Source organism: Aspergillus ibericus (genome assembly GCF_003184845.1).
Source record: "Aspergillus ibericus CBS 121593 unplaced genomic scaffold BO80scaffold_12, whole genome shotgun sequence".
NCBI classification, from domain to species: Eukaryota; Fungi; Ascomycota; class Eurotiomycetes; order Eurotiales; family Aspergillaceae; genus Aspergillus; species Aspergillus ibericus.
This window is the reverse complement of record NW_020292110.1, coordinates 277562-296878: the sequence shown is the minus strand read 5'-3', so window position 1 is coordinate 296878 and position 19317 is coordinate 277562. Positions and strand designations below refer to the sequence as shown.

At 51.7% G+C, this 19317-nt stretch overlaps 10 protein-coding genes across 10 annotated transcripts; 4 read left to right on the top strand and 6 right to left on the bottom strand.

Annotated features, from left to right (window-relative positions):
- Window positions 1-180: 180 nt before the first annotated feature.
- Window positions 181-1692, bottom strand: BO80DRAFT_472067 (MFS general substrate transporter; the record flags this gene model as incomplete). Its single annotated transcript, XM_025723125.1, has 3 exons — window positions 181-1171; window positions 1254-1596; window positions 1636-1692. The coding sequence occupies 3 exons, from the start codon at window positions 1690-1692 to the stop codon at window positions 189-191; spliced, it is 1383 nt and encodes a 460-aa protein (XP_025576970.1). The 3' UTR covers window positions 181-188.
- A 375-nt stretch (window positions 1693-2067) lies between these two features.
- Window positions 2068-3015, top strand: BO80DRAFT_27823 (uncharacterized protein). The gene has a single exon (XM_025714902.1). It carries the CDS (start codon window positions 2085-2087, stop codon window positions 2793-2795), a length of 711 nt encoding a protein of 236 aa, XP_025576969.1. The 5' UTR covers window positions 2068-2084; the 3' UTR covers window positions 2796-3015.
- Window positions 3016-3641: 626 nt separating this feature from the next.
- BO80DRAFT_492335 (Clavaminate synthase-like protein) lies at window positions 3642-5022 on the top strand (the record flags this gene model as incomplete). The annotated part of the gene is made up of 4 exons (XM_025723762.1): window positions 3642-4030; window positions 4076-4228; window positions 4280-4784; window positions 4832-5022. Exons 1-4 carry the CDS (start codon window positions 3731-3733, stop codon window positions 5020-5022), a joined length of 1149 nt encoding a protein of 382 aa, XP_025576968.1. The 5' UTR covers window positions 3642-3730.
- Window positions 5023-5541: 519 nt separating this feature from the next.
- On the bottom strand, window positions 5542-6135 carry BO80DRAFT_318299 (class I SAM-dependent DNA methyltransferase; the record flags this gene model as incomplete). Its single annotated transcript, XM_025715093.1, has 1 exon — window positions 5542-6135. A coding segment is annotated over one exon (594 nt), but the record flags the coding sequence as incomplete, so codon positions are not given.
- Window positions 6136-7731: 1596 nt separating this feature from the next.
- On the bottom strand, window positions 7732-8582 carry BO80DRAFT_433447 (uncharacterized protein; the record flags this gene model as incomplete). The annotated part of the gene is made up of 2 exons (XM_025720828.1): window positions 7732-8350; window positions 8380-8582. The coding sequence occupies 2 exons, from the start codon at window positions 8580-8582 to the stop codon at window positions 7732-7734; spliced, it is 822 nt and encodes a 273-aa protein (XP_025576966.1).
- A 504-nt stretch (window positions 8583-9086) lies between these two features.
- BO80DRAFT_433446 (uncharacterized protein) lies at window positions 9087-9615 on the bottom strand (the record flags this gene model as incomplete). The annotated part of the gene is made up of 2 exons (XM_025720827.1): window positions 9087-9423; window positions 9488-9615. 2 exons carry the CDS (start codon window positions 9613-9615, stop codon window positions 9087-9089), a joined length of 465 nt encoding a protein of 154 aa, XP_025576965.1.
- Window positions 9616-10999: 1384 nt separating this feature from the next.
- Window positions 11000-12865, top strand: BO80DRAFT_472053 (tannase and feruloyl esterase; the record flags this gene model as incomplete). Its single annotated transcript, XM_025723124.1, has 4 exons — window positions 11000-11388; window positions 11447-12424; window positions 12483-12719; window positions 12772-12865. The coding sequence occupies 4 exons, from the start codon at window positions 11000-11002 to the stop codon at window positions 12845-12847; spliced, it is 1680 nt and encodes a 559-aa protein (XP_025576964.1). The 3' UTR covers window positions 12848-12865.
- Window positions 12866-13356: 491 nt separating this feature from the next.
- On the bottom strand, window positions 13357-13917 carry BO80DRAFT_443436 (uncharacterized protein; the record flags this gene model as incomplete). The annotated part of the gene is made up of 1 exon (XM_025721352.1): window positions 13357-13917. One exon carries the CDS (start codon window positions 13915-13917, stop codon window positions 13357-13359), a length of 561 nt encoding a protein of 186 aa, XP_025576963.1.
- An 828-nt stretch (window positions 13918-14745) lies between these two features.
- Window positions 14746-16403, top strand: BO80DRAFT_472049 (alpha-hydroxy acid oxidase; the record flags this gene model as incomplete). The annotated part of the gene is made up of 4 exons (XM_025723123.1): window positions 14746-15125; window positions 15178-15509; window positions 15566-16284; window positions 16347-16403. Exons 1-4 carry the CDS (start codon window positions 14944-14946, stop codon window positions 16401-16403), a joined length of 1290 nt encoding a protein of 429 aa, XP_025576962.1. The 5' UTR covers window positions 14746-14943.
- Window positions 16404-16606: 203 nt separating this feature from the next.
- Window positions 16607-18332, bottom strand: BO80DRAFT_403211 (NAD-dependent succinate-semialdehyde dehydrogenase; the record flags this gene model as incomplete). Its single annotated transcript, XM_025717643.1, has 5 exons — window positions 18196-18332; window positions 17777-18146; window positions 17091-17725; window positions 16782-17043; window positions 16607-16730 (listed from the first exon to the last, which is right to left on the bottom strand). Exons 1-5 carry the CDS (start codon window positions 18302-18304, stop codon window positions 16607-16609), a joined length of 1500 nt encoding a protein of 499 aa, XP_025576961.1. The 5' UTR covers window positions 18305-18332.
- Between the last annotated feature and the right edge of the window lie 985 nt (window positions 18333-19317).

Below are 19317 nucleotides of genomic sequence, written 5' to 3'. Positions count from 1 at the left end.
AGGGTCACGCCGACTGGGGGAATTGTAACGTAACCAGTCCAAGTCAGTTTCTAGTATCCACAATAAGCAATTGACGACTCTGCTGATGACTCTGGAAAGACTAGTAGAATGCGATCAAAGTCAAGTCAAGAGACGATCACGGATCCTGCAACGGATAGGGTTGCAAGTAAACCCGCTTCCCAGCGCGGCTACCATTTCGTCCTCCAACCCCATCCCTTCACCCTGATCCTAACCCAGAGAAAGGATAGAAGAGCACCAACATAGCTAAGGCCCGCAAAAAGCGCAGTTCCCCGATACCTTTCCTTCCCGCTTGCCGTCACAGCATCCAGAAGGCCCCCACCGATCGGCAGACTCGCCAACACCCCAAAAGCCACTACCGTGAAGCAGCTCGCGTAATATCGCCCATACTCCTGTGTATCACACAGCTGGCCCAAGCATATTGGTGTTAAGCTGACATTGGAACCACTGAAAAATCCAAACAGTGTGACGAATACCACGAAGAGTGCCGTACTGCTTAGATCCGGGACGAGGATATCTGGGAGCCAGAAGCATAGGACGGACACTGTGCAGAAGAACAGCGAGGCGATCATGGTATTATACCGACCAAACCGATCAGCAAGATCTCCAGCCACGTACCGACCAACACATGACGCTGCATTCAGAATGGCGAGCAGCTGATATGCAAAGGCCGCGGATCCTGTTAGTGCTTCGTCCTGAGGTAAATTCTGTCGATCGATATAATAGCTCGGGACATACGTGATAGGGATAAAATAGGCCAGATCTGTAAGTAGGACACCAACAGTTGTAAGTGCCATGGCGCTTGTCCCATCGAGAAATATTCTATGGTCGGGTAATGTATCCCGCCAGGTGGTCTCTGTTCCTTTGCGTGGCGGCACTCTGCTCCGGCAGAATGCTACGCTGATGGCGCATAGAACAAGTAGAACGAAGCCTAGAATGCGAATTGACCATCCCCAGCCAACCTGGGGGAGGAGTGATTGTATCATCAAGGGAAAGAGGACGCCACCGAACCCGCCTCCTATAAAGGCGATACCACTGGCGAGTCCGCGACGCTCCTTGAACCAGTGAGCTACACAGCCCATGGATGGGGTGAGGAGAAGGGATGAACCGATGCCGGTCAGGATGGAGAAGGACAGGAAGATCTGGTAGTACTCTGTATTATGATTAGCCAGCATGTCAACAATAGTAAGCATTCAATCCGAGGGTGTATGGAATCTTGGAAAGATAAATCTTACCCGTACAGACACTCAGTGTAAAGATACCAACCAACGTACAGATCGTGCCCGCCACGATCAATGCACGCGGGCCCATTGCATCAAAGGTCGGTCCGATCTGCACCCCACATACCCAGTTCACAAAGGCGTAGACAGAGAAGATCCATCCAAGGGTAGATGGGGAATCATTCGGCAAGACGACGTTGGAGATAACTGCCTCGAAAACGCCCACTGTGTTATAGATACCAAGGGAAGCTGTCAAGCCACACCATGCGCCCAATACAACTAGCCAGGCATCGCGGCCACCTTCGGGGTAGGTGATTTTCGTATCGGCCGAGTGTGAATTTGGTGTTGGGGTGTGGTGCTGGGGTGTAGAAGAAGGAGTACCCTCGTCATTTATGACGGTCTCCTTATCAGTGGCATCCGAGATGTCCATAGCGGGCACGCTAGTCTCGGACATTGTTCCAATACTGCTGTGACTGCTGGTAGAGACAGAGAACGCGGCTGGAGGTAGACGTAGATTGATGGTTTGAAATATGATATAGCAATCTATGACCAAAGAAAAACCCCCATTCGAAGACCGTTGAATCTGGAAAATGTGATCAAATGGGGAGCATATTGGCATTCAAGTGTTGGTCAGCGACGATAATTGAACTTGTAGTAACCAATGAAACAGCAGCACTGGCATAGTACTCAATGTAACCAATCACCGGTAAGTCTCGGTGGAACCTCTGTTGCGCTAAACCTCAAAAGGATGGGCTGTAAGGCGGTCAGGAAGTGACCGGCAGAATGTGGAAACAACGTCACTCCTTTCACTTTACTTCTGCCACTGCTTGCTTATGTCGCAGCATCATGCAGACAGAAATTTCGAGTGCATCAAATTGTTCCAATATGTATCAAAGTTCCCACTCGCGTTGGAATGCCCTCGCTCACCGCGCCCCCTCTTCGCACTCATCCTTCATCTACGGCGTCAAGTCCACCAATATCTACTGCCGCCCCACCTGTCCCGCCCGCCTCGCACGCAGGGCCAATATCATCTTCTACGACACGGCAGTTGAAGCGCGACGGGACGGCTTTCGTCCATGCAAGCGATGCAAACCGGACACTGCGGAGTTTCTTGGCGAGGGAGAAGAGGTGGTCATCAGAGTTATAGCTCTTTTGAGGATAAAGCAGGATGATCAGAGGATAAAACGCGGCTTGAAGGATTTGGCACGAGACGTCGGAGTTTCGCCAAGCTACCTCTGCCGGGTGTTCAAGAAGACGATGGGGATTACGATAGGCAGCTACAAGAGGGAATTTGAAAAGGAGGCAACTCATATGGAGGCAGAGACTGACACCATAACTGCATCCCCCGAAACCTTTGGCCCATGGGGTATGGATGCTGGGACGGAGCCCACGTCAGACATAATAGCTGAAAGACCCGCGGTACTCGTGAAGGAACCTGACAGCGGATTGGAAGAGGACATGGGAAGCCTTCCAGATGCTTTAAACTTCAATCTGGATGATTGGTTTCGGTTTGAAGACTTTTGGAATCAAGGTTCAACTACTACCAGCGTCGGGTGATTGCCATGTCGGGTTAGTCGCCAATAATGATATCATTAATATCATCATTGTGTCCCTTGATATCATGAGCTGGTCTCAGTATGGTTCGAGCAAGTCACCTGGCTGGCAAAAGTATTTCTTGGCTTACAGGTCGCCATTCGGGTCTTCCGCTGGTTTACTGAAATACTACTCGGCTACTCCGAAGCAGTTAGGCGACTGTCTAGAAAGCTTGAAAATATGTGTTCTGTCGACCTGTCTGAGATCACTCTAGCGAATATTGTGGTAAGCAAGGCGTACGGGACTCTGATGAGGAAGATGATTTGACGGGTATGCCAAGTGACTAGGCTACTTATTCGCCACTTGCGACACCCTGACTTCGTGTAAAAGGGCCAAGGAGTTGGGAAGAGCGACAATGCCTCGGGGAGAAGGTAGAGACTACGGACAGTCCCTATGGGGAGCAAATGGTAAACTCATGTGATACGAGATATAAACTACGCCGAAAGTTACTGAACCTTGCCAGAGATCTACGTACTCGGCCACAGCTATGGGACTAACCGTTGAGACTATGAACACGTTGTGGCCAATGAGAGCTGACCACGAGCAATATACTATTCAGGCCCACCGCACACGAAGTCAATTTTGGTGTTGCAGGGGTGAGCTCATAGTGGTTCATTAGGGCTCCCTGTTGGTGTGTGTGACTGCTTTCTGATAAGCTTAGAAATGAAGCATACTGATATAGAGGCAAGCACGCTTGTTTAGGAAATTGAGTAAGATAATGTGTATGGCTAGTGGGAAGAACGCCCTAAACCTTCCATGTCTGCTCAAGCTGCACAGTGTCTATGAGAGTGAATCAAGTAGGGAAACTTGGGGACATCTCCTTCATCATGACGGAGATACCGAAGTTACCAGGTTTCATCTCGTCAAGAGATAGGCAGCATTGGCTCTAATGTGACTAGATGTCTATAAAAACGCCTAGGTTGACCTTAACAAGGACGAGATGGTTACCGGAGACAATAATCCGTGATTGGATGAAATCCTGTGAGACCAACGAGAACTCGTACAAATCTGTTTTGGATCTTTACTTCTACTTCTTCATGGCCCTTTCAACCTTGGACTACAGTCATTTCACTCTGGGGACCGACGAGAAGCGGGAGACGCTTGCCCATGGTCTTCTCGGCAGCTTTGAAAGAACTGGTTTCGCAAAGATCAAAGGCCATCCTTTTACTGCACAGGAGCTGGAAGAGCTGTTCACTTGGGTAAGACTGGTGATTCCTTCATCTATTACGGGCTGAGCTGTCCAGAGCCACAAGTTCTTTGACCAGCCGGTGGATGTGAAGAACGAGATTCCAAATGAACCCGGACCCAGGCCTATGCGGGGATACACGCCATGGAGAGTCGAGGAAGTCGGAAAGCTTCATTATGATCCTAAGATAAGGGACATCATTGACTCCAAGGTGTGATATCCTCTCTGAAATGCGCGTCCACCTGGCTGATCATTATGACAGGAGCATTTTGATCAAGGCCCTGAATCTGACACGGAGTTTCCCAACAAGTGGCCCACAGCACCTGAGCTGTCAGGCTTTCAACCTTTCATGGAGGTCTTCTACCGCAAGTGCGATGACATTTGTCTAACATTGATGGAGGCCCTGGAGGTCGCTTGGGGGATCAAGGATGGATCGTTAGTCGCGCGCTGCGTGCCCAGCTCCACCGATCTCCGATTGACTCATTACCCTGCCATTCCCGTTGACGAGATGCATTCGGAACGGACCAGTCGCATTGCACCCCATACCGATTTCGGTCCTATCACGCTGCTCTTCCAAGACAGTACTGGAGGCCTCGAAATCGAAGATCGAGCTAATCCTGTCCCTAATTCATTTGTTCCGCTACCCCCGACCGATACATCTGAGATGATTGTCAATGTTGGCGATACACTCACACGTTGGACCAACGGAAGGATTACCGTTGGTGTGCATAGAGTGACCACTCCCGAAGCTATGGAAGACGAAAGTGGTTTGATTATCCCGTCTCGGATGTCCATGGCCTATCCTTCAAGGCAGGTCGCGACGTCTCTGTTGGACCATTGCCAAAGTTTGTGTCATCCACAGCGCCCGCGCTATATCCGGACATGACGGCCCTCGAGTTCCAGAAATGGCGAAACAGCATCGTGTACAGCCTTCATGAGCAGGAATATCCTAACGTTGTGGAACAACTTGCCTACGTACCTGAGGCCACTGCGACGCAGGCGTAATGGATAGGGGTTTGGAAAAGCAACTGATTCTGCTATGGAAGGATTATTGTCATCTAGTATTGGAAATGAGATTGCACATGTCAGAGCAATACTGTGTTTGCGTCGTCTCTCGAGTAGTAGCTGTCACCCTGGACCCTATAGTCGTACATACTAGCATCAGGTTCAACAACCGTTTTTTTTTTATAAATGTGGAAAGCAGAATGTTAAAGGTAATTAGAAATTGAAGAGATTCGCGGTTCGAAAAGGAATCGACTGATAGAGTCCACAATAAGCCATGAGTGAGGAGAGTTTCTTGGCCCTGTGTCATAATGCCCTCTCAGGCCCCCAAGCTTGGCCTTCGCATCTCAACATGCTACAGTCATCCATCAACTACCAACATATACTCCACCTTTCGCAGAAAGACAAATGAGATAGTCCTTGCATTCAACTAGTTGATATAAGCGAAACACAGCGCCGTTTGGCCCTCCTCCCCTCCCCCCCCCCAGCCAGAACCATACCTCATACTCTACTGCTTCACATAACCCTCCTCAAAACAACCAAAACAGCCCTATTCCCCCTCCCCCTCACATAATCCACCCCCTCCCTCCTGAGTACCCTCACCCTCCCCTCCCCCTCCAACCTCCCCACCTCCTCCTCAAACCCCCAATCCACCAAAACCTCCTCCAACACAGTCGCAGCAACAATCCCACCTATCTTAACAACCCGCACAAACTCCCCCAAGGCCGGCCTCGGCCCAACCTGGCCTAGCGTGAACGTCCCCACACATACAACCACATCATATACTTTATCAGGGATGTTAAGATCCCGTGTCAGATCCCCCTGCATAAGGTCCCTGTATACACCAGTCCCCTTGGCAATATCAAGCATAGCGGGGGATAAATCCAGACCACCGATGGTTGTTGCACCGGCTGTGTAGAGCGCTTGGCCGACAAGGCCGGTGCCGCAGCCTGCGTCGAGGATGGTGTTAATGGGGGTAGGGGAGGCGTTGAGAGCGGCGGTTGCGATGAGGGATGGGGCGATGTAATCGTGCACCTTGCTTTGAACTTCGGCGTTGTAGGTTGGGGCCCAGTGGGTGTAGATTTCCATGCAGTGCTGGGTGGTGGGGCTGGTGCGGGGCGAGGTGGAGGTAGGAGGGGGTGGTGGTGGTTTGGGGGGACATTTTGGTGGGATGTTTGGAGAAGGACCGTTGTAGGCGAAAGGATAGTGATGAGGTCTGAGGTAAGTAGGACAGTACTGGCAGTGGGATGTTGTATGGGTAAAGTTGGTCATGGTCTTCATATCGTGTAAACTTATAGTAGTCGCTGTCCCTCGAAAACTGGGTAACTGGGATCAGGCTGGTGAGATGGGACGAGATTGGAAGTCGTTGCTGAAGCTCTGATTGGAGTACGGAGTAGATGAGGTCGGTGGGTAGGCTTTCAGCCCTAACTAGATTTTAACCTGCCAGTTGGGAGTCGGCGCTGCCGATCAGTATGTAGGTCTGATTTGCTAGAATGCGTTCAATAGTATACCACCGGCTCCTAAAACGAACAGAGGTCGACCACATACTCTCTGCATACAGTAACTCATATAGAGAACCTAATAAAGTCTCTATCAGGCAATCACCCACGAGAGGCCTAATCCACGCGCATTAAGTTTCAGCCCTCAGCCTAATATATGTACCAGTCCGTATATCGAGCCTCGCGACTCTTATCTATTCTGCAATCATTAAAAACTCATACGATATCCCATATGTATAGTTTAGATATAACAAATACTTGAAAAGGGTGGCCTGGCGAGTTTATTCATCCAAGGAAGGGCTGCATAGTTCAGGGCCCTCATTCCACCCGTCATGAGGCGACGAGTGGTCTCTCAAGTAGCAAGTCGAAACCGGATCAAATATGTCAAAGCTTGGTATACAAGCGTATGTATATCTTTGAGATCCCCAGTGGAGAATATGCATGTAGCATCTCTTTCCACTTACCACATCACTTCCCTATAGCCCAGTGAAGGAGATTGCCCAGCCACGATGCCTCGTCCCAAAGCAAAACATCAACCCAGAAAAGTACCCTTCTAATTGTCTCTCCCCCTGCCATGAAATACAATCCTCCTACCCCGGACCATACAACTGTCCCCGATGGTCGATACTGTATCTTAGGTCTTCTCTTCCCGTGGGCCCTGACTCTAACCTTCGTAGTCTCCATAGTCATAGAAATCACAGATCCCGATAATACGACTATCATCAAAGGATTCCACATCAACATGGAAACTAACTCACCCCCACAGAAGGAAAAGAGGAAAAGAAAAGAAAAGGAGATGAAAGCAGAACAAGGACGACAATTGAGGACCCTACATGACCATCTTCAACACATTGTAGGGGTTCAACTCACTCGGTTAGGGGAGGTTAAATGGGTCGGTTAACCGGCTTTCACCGTTCCCCGCACCATTTGGGTTGGGGAATACGGGTAAAGGTTGAACCCCCCCAAAAACCCAATTGGACCCGCCGTTAATGAATCCGCCCTGAAACAGAAAAGGAAAAAAAGAAAATATAAAGATAAGATACTGGGTGAATAAGAAATGAAGTAGAGGATAGAAAGCGATTCAGAATGCTGGAATTATTCCAAGGGAAGCCTTGTCAAAAAAAAAGCGACGTGAAGGTGAAACCCAAGTGTCCACGAATGGAAATTGGATGTGGAATGGCGGATCCAGGTAGACAGGTCGGGTCAGATGATGCTATATGAGATAGAGCGAGGCGGCGTGTTGAGCTGCCTGCGGTGGCAGGTAGGGACGGACATTGAATTGTGCGGTCGTGATGTAATGAGAGGACGGGTGGTTGGGATCGGCGTGCTGCTTGATCGTTTGGATGTAGGCTGCTTGGATGGCAGAGGAGACGCTGATGCCCTTGGCCTTGCAGGCCTGGATGATGGCCTGGGTAATATGTGGGGGCACCACCAGCTTCGCGTGGCGACAGTAACCCGCCGGACGACTGCCGAGGTTGGAGATGGGACCGATTCCAGGGCCATGTTCCTGATACGGCCGGAACATCTCCATGATCATCGCCCTCTGCTCGGGGGTGGGCTCATCAGGCACCCCGAGCACCTCGCTGAGGGAGGGCGGCAACCAGGAGGGCTCATCCGGAAAGGTGATCTTTGTCGCCTCGGGAGGAGACACGAGGATGCCTAGAAAGCGATCCCACAGTCGCATAATGCCGGTGCCATCGAGCAAATGGTGGGGAGCACGCAGGATCAATTCAGAAGTGGTGGGTAAATAGTAGAGCGTGGTTTGTGCAATAGGTGGCACTGTAGGGTGCAGCTCATCCCCATCTGTCGCTACCGAGACGATGAAGGTTGATCTGATCCAGGCCTCTAGGGCTGCTCATACCGCAGCTGTATCCAGGCCCGCTTCAGGGATGCCTCCAGGTCGGCGGCCGGCATGTTCAGCTCCAGCTGGAGTTTGTTGAACGTGGTCAAGTGATGTTGGCCATTGTACAGGGAGGCCGAGACTGATGCAATATGGGCGCAGAAGCCATCCAGACCATCGATGCGGCGCTCCCAGCGGCGAGGGGAGACCTGGGACCAGGCCATGATTGTGTTTGTTGATTTAGTGGGTAAAGAGGAGAGAGATGGAAGCAGGGACAGGCAAATGGCTTCATTTGGCCGCTTTTTAAGTGGACTGCTAGATGCTAGATGGAGCTGGTTGCCTGAGCCCTAGATTGATCCCTGCTAGTGCTGACAACCTGACCCGGGGCTATCCCGCCCAAACTTCTTCCGCTGATCCCTCATGCAACGAGCCTCCCAGTGATGCCCTATCCTATCCCGTCAATCCGAGTGGACCGGGGCTGAGCGAACCAACATGCCATCCCCAGCTTTGAATATGGATTGGCATGCTTATTTTAGCCCTTGCCGTCCCCCTCCCTCTTTCTTTGTTCTTGTGTGATCTGACATCCATCCCCATCAATCCAGGCTAACCTCTCCCAAATCTCAACCAATAATCTGCAAAAATACATCAGTACGAACCCTCTTCCCAAGCACCACTCCCCCCAATACGGCAAATTACCCTCCCACCTTCCCATCATACCAAACACAACCCTAACACCCCCTCCCAAACACCACCTCATCCATAAACACCTCCCCTTCCCCATTACCACCCTCACACCCCCCCACCCCAACAGTCAAAACATCACTCGTCCACCTAGCCCTATACTCCCCCCTCACGGCCACCCACTCCCCAGAGGCATCCACATCCTCCGAGACAATCGCCCCCGAGGAGGTATTTGTGCCCGTGTATGCCGAGACCGAGCAGGACGAGATCCCCAAGGTACTGGGGATGAGCACTTGGATGGAGAAATCGTAGGTCGTGCTGCGGGTTAGGTTGGTTAGGGTTTGGGAGATGCTGGGGGTTGTGGTTGTGTTGGTTGATAGGGCGCTGCGTTGGGGTTAGTGGTGGGGATGGGTGGGGAGGAAAGGGGGGGGATGGGAGGGGGGCTGACAGGGTGTGGGTGCCCGAATAGGCGGGGGTGGAGGTGGTGACTCTCGCGGCGTTGGGGGTGTTGGTGTACCAGGGGGAGAGGGAGCCGGATTCGAAGGAGGGGTTGGTGAGGATGTTGCAGGAGGACATGGTGGTTGTGGTGATGGGTTGGTTGGTTGATGTGGATAGAAAGAGATTGGGGGTGTGCTGTAGCGTGTGTCTCAGAGAGAGGGAGGGGATAAGGGATGCTGGGGATTAAGTATTCTGCCCGACGTTGCATCCATATATATCTCTATGCTTATCTATCGGATGGGGCGAGATTCCGGCCTGCTGGTCAGATTGATGTAATGGGTTGAGCTGCGGCTGAGACTTTTTCGGCTCTCCGGGATTGGTATCCTGGTTCGTGCCATGGGTTGTGTTTGGGATGTATAAAAGAGGTAAATTGAAAGTCAGTGGGAATGGAAGGAGAGTATTAGATAAGAAACCATGATCGGCCCAAAGGTATCATCCAGCTGTAAATAGGACATCGGCAATGTTATTGATGTCATATTGTTCTAGCTGCCCAGGCCAGCGTTTACTGCAGCTCAGAGGCATATCACATTTGCCAGAACATGGAGAAAAATCGTGCCGTCTAGGGAGGGGAAGATGTCGATGCTGTCCTTAGTTGTGGCGACATTGTATAAATGATTTGGTAGAACTGGACGAACTTAGGGCTCACTGAAGACGTAAAGGCACCTGGTGATCAGATGACTACAATCAGACTTGACAATGCGGCGGTGAGGGAGCAACCCATTTAAGCATTTTGTGAAATTGACTGTGAAGGGCATTCTGCAGATAATACTATGCTCATTCATCATCTGGAGTGGACCGCCATCACGGACCACGCGCCTCAGAGATGCAGGTACTTGCTCAACACGATGGCTACAAGCCTAGCGGATAAGCTAGACGTTTCCGGTCGTTCCAAAGGCTAAGCTTCATAGCCATGCTCTTATCTCAAACTCAAATAAATTGGGAGGATTGAAAGGGTTTAGACTCCGCAAGCTAAGTCCACAGTGGAACCCGACACGACGCGTCGATCCGTGGGGCACTCCGTGATGGACGGGATCGAATCCAACCAGATGGATTTGGTGGAGCATCCCGGATGCTGCTCTCCCAAGTACTAGGAGCGCCTTCTCAAGCATAAATTACATCAGTAGGAGCGACAGGGATTTGAATGTCAATGGTCCACTTAGATTTTGGTTCCTGGTTATTAACTGCTGCGTTATCGCATTGTTTCTCGGGGTTAGACCCGTGTCTTCAGGTGGGGATAAGCTTAGGATCTGCAGGGGAAACGGCTGCTGATGAAACGCCCCGTGCGTCATCAAGGATCCAAGTTTAATTGGAATTCGTGACGAGCATTTCGGAGTTGGACAGACCCGACGGGCTCCCGTTCATCGCCTTGATGCTTGTGCCCGAGCAGCGGTTATAAGTGCCGTTGTCTCCATGGCGGACAAGGAACGCGCAAGCAACATTGAAACTCCCATCTTCCTTGAAAATGGGGTTCAAATCTGGCTTCGCCATATGGACGTCTCTTCTCTCTCTGGCCAGCGCGCAATTCAAGTGCAGTCTACCGGCAGGCGACATTTGCGCCTATGAGAATGCCACCACCTACCAGGCGGTTAATGCCCCCAATTGCACTACCCGTGGGCTGCAGGCATTCGTGAACAGGGTGCCGGGGTTGAATGGGACCGCCCTGACCGTCCCCTACGCCTTTTACATCGACAGCAATGCAACTCTGGACGAGTTTACAGACTATGTCGGCGCTTCCGTCTTCACGACTGATATTCCGCCCGTGTGCGCGTTTCGAGTCAATGGCACCAATGCCGAGGGTGCCAGTTGGGGTCTGGGTGCCCTGCTTCCCACACACTTCAATGGCAGTATCATGTATGTATTGCCATTATGCCTCTGCTAGAAAACGTTCGATAGGTGCTGACTATTCTAGGATGGCTGCCCCAGATGCTGGATTGTCGTGGGGCGTGGCGAGTGCGGGTCTCAAATACGCCTTTGCCACCTTCGCTTCCAACTCGGGCCACGACGAGCCGGACCACGTTTCGGGCTGGGAGACTCCTGAGGGTCTAGTCGACTGGAGTCACCGTGCACTGCATCTCTCCACGCTGACTGCCAAATCCATTGTCAAAGCCTGGTACAATGTCGAACCCAAATACAGCTACATTACCGGGTGCTCGGGCGGAGGCCGGCAGGTGATGAAGTCCATTCAAACCTACCCGGATGACTACGACGGTGCGATGGCCGGTGCCCCGACTTGGTGGATGACGCACCAGGCTTTCTACAGCGTCAAGCAACAGACTATCGGTGGCGCGGCCAGGTCCAATTCTTCCATCCCGGCTTCGTTGTATTCCATCATTGGGGAGGAGGTCCTTCGTCAATGCGATCCCCAGGACGGCCTCGTGGACTCCATCGTCTCGAGACCTCAAGGCTGCTTCTTCAATGCCGAAGCTCTGGCCTGCAACAGCACCCAAACATCCAACTGTCTGACCGCACCACAGCTAGAAACACTCCAAAAGATCTACAGCGACTGGGCCACCTTTGACCAGGACCTCATCTATCCCCGCACATGGTACGGCAGCGAAGCCACCTGGAACACCACGTTCGGCAATCCCTCGGGTTCATGGTACATTGAGAACGTTCTGGGCATTAAGAACTTCACGGCGCAAGACTTAACCTACGAGCTCATTGCGGAAGCCGATGCTCGCGACCCTGCCCACGCCAACGCTGATGACTTTGATCTGTCGCCGTTCTTCGAGAAGGGCGGTAGGTTCTTCCACTGGCACGGCATGTCCGACTCGGTGGTCTCGCCGGGTGCGAGTGTCTACTACCATAACCAGGCAACCTACGCTGCTTTGGAAAAGGGAATCGACATTGACCAACACTATCAGCTGTACCTGATCCCGGGCTTAGAGTATGCCCCCCCTCCGTCAGTATCTTCCCCATAAGCGCACGGGCTAATGAATGACCAGACACTGCTCCGGAACCCCCGAGTGCATGGCAGCCCTATGGTACCTCGCCGGCCCATACCAAGCGGGTAACTTCTTCAACTTTACTCCCGCCAACGTCGTGGATAACTACGTCCACGACTCGTTCCTCACTCTGATCAGCTGGGTGGAGGGTGGTCATGCCCCGTCCTACATGGTGACGACAGATTTCGATGATAATTCGGATCCTATGACGCTGTTGGATAACCGGAAGATTTGCCCGTAAAGTGATTCACTCTCGCAGAATTGGTATGTTGCTGACCAGAAGGATTAGATACCCGAAGCAAGCGAACTGGACTCAGACGGGTGTTTCGACGCATGAAGATTACTGGGATTGTATTTACGTGTAGACAGGGTTACCCTTGCCGTGATTCTATTAGTATGAACAATTAAAGAAAAGACCTCTAGCTGTGATCGGCTTCACGTTCATATTTATAAAATCCCATTTTGGTCAACGGGCCTGCACTTGATAATATCGAAACAAAACATGAAAACGTGAAAATTAACCAAAGTTTCCTAATCCTATATACGCCGCCCCACATAATCTTCACTCAACCTCCACCGCCTCCACCAAACCGGATCCCATTCCCATGTCTCATCCGTCACCGCAAAGTCTCCGATGAAGTATCTGCACAAGTCTCTGGTGTCAGACAAGACACAAAACGCAGCGTTGATGAAGAGATTCGACTGACACTTTGCTAGCATCTCCGTCCCAGAGCAGATGCTTCGGAGATTGGGATAGCGCTTCCCGGACACCGCACGCGGCCATCGATCTACCCATGGTGTACCTGTTAGCAGTGACCCTGAACTCGCGACGTATTAACAACATCTCGATGCCATTAACCATCAACAGTAACGCTCACGTGTATGCCCGTCGAAACGCCTCCCGGATCCGCTCCCTCTCATAAAAAGGGAGTTCATAGAAAAGCCCTTCACCCACACATCCCGTCCCCAGCCGCTCCCCGGGAACCCTAGTAAACCCCAAGAAGACCACATACCCCCCCGGCACCCAGCCCTCGGGACCTTGTTCCTCTTCCCCAATCCCCAGAAAGGCAGGAGTATGCTGGCAGTTGGCGGCATGCAGGCGATAGTAGGCCAATCGCAGCGACTTGGCTCGCTCCGAATCGTTTTTAGTCGCTTGGAGGGCCCGGACACTTGGAGGCAGGGATTCCGTCCCCAGGACGGGAATCTGGAGGAACATGGCGATGAAGGCTTGGTGACTGGGGTCGGCCAGATTCTCGCATAGAAAGTCGATTCGCGTGTTGGGGTGGGCGCCCTGCTCGAACACGTCCGCTCTGTCCATTTCGACCGGTGATTCCTTGACTGCGATGATGAGCTGCCATTGAGTGGTCGTGTTGCTTGTTAGAGTTATGGTGCGGCCTGTCATGCTGGGGAGTAGCCAGCTTTTCTGGGAAGGCATCGTGATATGTGAGGGTGTAGAGGGTGCTTATCAAAGAGATCAATACGTATGGTTGAAACTGAGGGGTAGAAAGCAAAAGTGATCTGTTTGCTCAGTCTGATGCAAACACAATGCCAGTACTAGTACAGGGCACCATCTGCCGTACCACGCTGTAGCTACGATCGCCAAGCACATTTATAAGTCTAGATCCATTGAACCAATCACATTATATGTCTTCATCCGAGCCCCTGAATACCCTACCTAGTCAATCCGAACTCTTCCATCTCAACTTCGGTGTCCTTTGGCATCCAATCCATGGGATATGAGCGAAAACCCGACACTTGGCAAGAAGGCTCTTGAATCACTTCAGTAACACCACCCGCCAGTTCAACATTCTCTAATGTTCGGTCGGATGATGTCTTTCGCAGCGCCTTTCTCCGTTTACTGCTGCCTCAGGCCTTGAGGCTGCCAGCATGTTTGCCTGAGGCTTTATGGGCGCAGGGCTCATCCAGTGATTCAGCTGTAGGTTTCTTTTTCCTAGTGATGTGGTCCGACAATTCCGACAAACGGGAATCACGCGAGCAAATCCAATTACGTTCGATTGTCTTCGACTTTCGCTCTATTGTCTCTAACCAGAACGAGCAGACATGACCCGCCATGTCCGGTGGGTAAACCTTCCCTGGCAGATCCCGATATCATATCTGAGCACGGACCCTCCGATAAGCTCGACGCAAGGGAAGTGACATCAGCTGCAGCTTAGCAAGGTTGCCGGGGAGACTTGCCACTCCGGGATATTATGCCTTGGCCTGCCGGGTGAGCCAAATGGCACCAGAGCCTGGCAGATAGCAAGTGATATACTGCGATTGACTAAGAGTTGACATTTTGTTGATACTCTATCATGTACATGAACTTTGTTAAAGTGTCTTTGTTTCTCTGAGATTGGGACTTCTTGTGGCCGTCCGTGGGTATATACTTTCTTACCCTAACCGTCTGTTCCCATCATCACCATTATCATCAACATAGACAGCATCAAACATCACCATCAACATGTCCAAACCCGACTCTCCCAATGCCTCCCAATGCACACCTTCCCCAACGGACGACCCCCTCACCCTCCACGAATTCGAACAAGCCGCCAAAGCCCGACTCCCCGCACACATCTACGAGTTCTACGCCTCCGGATCCGATCAACAAAATGCCCTAGCCCGCAATGAAGCAGCATTCAACCGGTACCCCCTTCCCCCCCCCCCTCTTCCTATCATCAGATAACTAACTATCCAGCCTCTGTATCCGCCCCCGCGTCCTCATCGACGTCTCCGAAGTCGACACCTCCACCACCCTGTTCGGCTGGAAAGCCGCCCTCCCCATCGGCATCGCCCCAAGTGCTATGCAACGTCTAGCCGGAGGAGAAGGGGAACTCGATGTCGCTACCGCAGCGGCAAGCATGGGTCTAAACCTGACTCTATCCTCCCAATCAACAACCTCCCTAGAAGACGTCGCGGAAGCCCGCAATCGCATCAAAACCGGAGACATCCCGCCCCCTCCCTTCTGGATGCAGATCTACCTTTACGAGGATGTACAAAAGAGCATTAATCTGATCCGTCGAGCTGAAGGTATCCCCCATATTTCCCCACCACTCACTCACTGAATGCAGACTAATAATCCAAAGCGGCCGGCTACCAAGCCCTCATCCTAACCGTCGACACCCCCGTCCTAGGAAACCGTCTCGCGGAACGTCGCACGGCAGTGACTCTCCCGGCGGGAATGACCCTCCCCAACCTGGACCCGCCCGCCCCCAACAACCCCGGGGCAAACCCCGATGCACCCCCCCAACCGAGCATAAACCGCCAACTCATGAACGCGCGCACCGCCCATTCCGCCCGTGCCCTCCGCACTGCCGCCGGCTCACAGATGCACAGCAGTAGCCTAACCTGGCACACCACCATCCCCTTCCTCCGCCGCACCACGTCCATGAAACTCATCCTAAAGGGAATAATGACTCCCGAAGACGCCCGTTTGGCAATCCAACACGGCATCGACGGCATAATCGTCTCGAACCACGGCGGTCGACAACTCGATGCCACGTGCTCCACGCTCGAAGCCTTGCCGGATATCGTGAATGCCGTAGCGGGTGCTATTCCGGTGATTTTGGATGGCGGGGTGCGGTCGGGCGCGGATGTGTTTAAGGCGTTGGCGGTCGGGGCGGATTTTGTGCTTGTGGGGAGGCCGGTGTTGTGGGGGTTGGCGGTGGGGGGGAAGGAGGGGGTGCGGGGGGTTATGGATGTGTTGGAGAGGGAGTTGAGTAGGACGATGGCGTTGGCGGGGGTGAGGGAGGTGGGGGAGATTGGGAGGGAGAGGGTGGGGGTGTTGAGGAGGGAGGGGTTTGGGGTGAGTAGGTTGTAGATCCTTATGTTGTGTAGTGGCTAGGTTGGTTGTTGGTTGTGTTTTAGAGGTTGTTTGTGTGTTTAGGTTACGACTCTGGTGTTGAGAATTTGGATGGAGAATAGAATCGGCGGTGTCCTGAGAGGTATCACTTAGGGCTTTTTCACTTCATTCAATTTGATTCGTCAATCATCCTTTTTTGCGTAGTGCTTCATTGTAGGACACAGCGGGGAGAGATATCTTTGACTCAGGATAACTCAAGGCTGCACTCCTAGAAGGCTGCAGTCTACACGTTCATTCCCAGGAATGTTTCAATGTCATGTCTCTCCTACAGCACCGATTTATGCACCACATGGATATTCCCAGTAACCACCGTCTTAGTCTGCAGATAATCCTCAATCCCGTACTTACTACCTTCTCGACCAATGCCCGAGTGCTTGATACCCCCAAATCTAGAACAGGATCAGTTAACTCATCTGATTGCAGCGGGATGCTTGACTCACGGACTAGCGGCATCAGATACCACGCCGGCGTTGATCGCGACCATGCCAAATTGCAACAGTTCCGATACCCGATTGGCACGCGCCACATCGCGGGTAAAGATATACGAGGCCAATCCGACATCGCAGTTGTTGGATGCAGTAATCACTTCGTCTTCGGTTTCGAAGGAGAAGATTGGTGCTACTGGGCCGAAGATCTCTTCACTCACCACCCGCATGCCTGGGCTGACGTTGGTGATGATGGTAGGTTCGAAGAAGTTTGGGCCTATGTGTGATTAGTACATGCTAAGCAAAGAAATAGGTGGAACACACCCAGATCAGCTCGACGCTGACCACCGATCTCGACCTTCCCCCCATGCTGAACGGCATCTTCCACCAAAGCAGCAACCCGCTCTGCTGCAGCGGATGTAATCAACGGCCCATGTGTAGTCTTCTCATCCGACCCATAACCCAAATGGAATCTCCCAACAGCATCCTTCAATCGTCGAATAAATTCAACATAAATGCTCTGCTGAACAAAAATCCGATTGGAGCACACACAAGTCTGTCCCGAGGACTTGAACTTGCTGGTGATCGCAGCATCCACAGCAATATCCAAATCCGCATCATCAAAGACAATAAATGGAGCATTTCCCCCAAGCTCGAGACTGAGTTTCTTTAACGAATTGCTGGATTGTTGCATGAGCAGCTTCCCCACTCGAGTAGACCCCGTGAATGAGATCTTCCGCACTATGTCTGAGGAACAAAGTACCTGTCCGATTTCCGGAGTATTCTCTAGAGCGTTGACGCTGTTGATGACACCGGCTGGTACTCCGGCCCTTTCACCCAGCTGCAGCAAGGCATTAGCGGTGAATGGCGTCTCACCCGCCGTTTTTAAGACCACGGTGCAGCCAGCCGCTAGGGCAGGGGCTAGTTTCCGGATGACCATGGCAGCGGGGAAATTCCATCTGAATATCGTTCAGCATTCCAATAACCATGATCCTAAGCAGTAAGCTTACGGTGTAATCAGCCCACAAACCCCAATCGGCTCTTTCAAAACCGAAACCCGGAACCCAGGCTGACTGTGAGGAATAACATCGCCGTAGATCCGTGCGGCCTCTTCCGCGAACCATTCAAGGAAGCTTGCTGCGAAAAGAACCTCCCCAGTGGCATCCGACTTGGCTTTGCCGTTCTCCAACGTAATAAGGCGTGCCAGATCGTCTTTATTCTCGAGGACTAATTCAAACCACCGACGAAGAATCCGGCTGCGGTTGCGACCGGTGCGGGAGCGCCATGAGGGGAGCGCGGCTGCTGCAACTTGAATTGCTTTCTCCGCATCGACGGAGCCTGACTCGGGACAGGATCCGATGAGATTCCCAGTTGCAGGGTCTGGGATTATTAGCAGAAGGATAAGCAGAAAGTCTGGAGGTGTATGTACCTGTCACGTTGAACCGCTTGCCTGAGGCCGCTTCGACCCACTGGCCGTTGATGTAGTTCTTGCCAACCAATAGGCTGGGGTCGTTTAGGGAAAGTGTTGGGGAAGTCATATTGTAGGTGGAGTAGACAAACTTGAGGTATGGGATAGCTTAGCGAGACTTGGAATGGCTCTCTGTGGTTAAAATATAGCCATGGAAAGCGGGGATCCGCATCATGAACATCAACTTCACAGTTGGGAAGGTGGCTGTCCAATCTGGCAGGTGACCGCGGAGGTGGGGCAGCCGAAGCCATTTTGGAAGGTAACACGGTAGCCCTGATCTGATCCCTGCATTTTTCACCTTCCACAAGTGAATAGTAAGAGCTTGGAGACCCCAAGTCTGACACAAAAAAGTAGCTGGGATACCAATATTTTGTCACAAGCTTGCCATTCATGCAGTGTGGGTATATTAAAGCTCAAATTCACTGTTGCATACGGATCACGTCATTTATGTGCCATTTATCTTGGTTACCATATGATGTCCCTTGAATTAAACTGCTAGAGACAATCTGACAGTCTACCACACCATCTTGAGCATCCACATGTCTCCTCCTATCTGGACTTTTATGTTCTCAAAGGCAATGCTAATATTTTAAACCAATTGCAACCAACATTTGATAGTCCTTTCTAAAACCCTAACGGATACGTCTTGAGAACTCCCGATACTCTTCACCCCGCACTCTCCAGCGCCCAAGCAACCAAGTCCTCGGTCCTATGCCCAATATACCCAAGGTCGTCCAAAGGACTACGCCTCTTTTTTAAAACCTTTCCACCGACACTCGCTTATACACAACCTCCACCCCGGATATGCTTCGCACATTCTGCTGCCATACATACACCTTCGCAGCAGCCCAAACCCTTTTCCCTTTAAACTTTTCCAACTCAGCAGAATCGCTCGGGATGGTTTCCCGTATCATATACAGTATCTACCATGGGAACCACCGCTTACTGAAATATGCCAAAGAAGAACCCATCTCCCATCATTCGCTCGTTTAGGAGCATAAAATAACCATGTACAAAAACCCTCCATGGAGGTCGAAGCACATTGAAATGCGCTTTTTCTTCGCAATGTGTGGATATAATACT

What these genes read in the sequence shown, in the direction of transcription:
- BO80DRAFT_27823 (XM_025714902.1), top strand. Translation starts at nt 2,085, where the DNA reads ATGCAGACAGAAATTTCGAGTGCATCAAATTGTTCCAATATGTATCAA.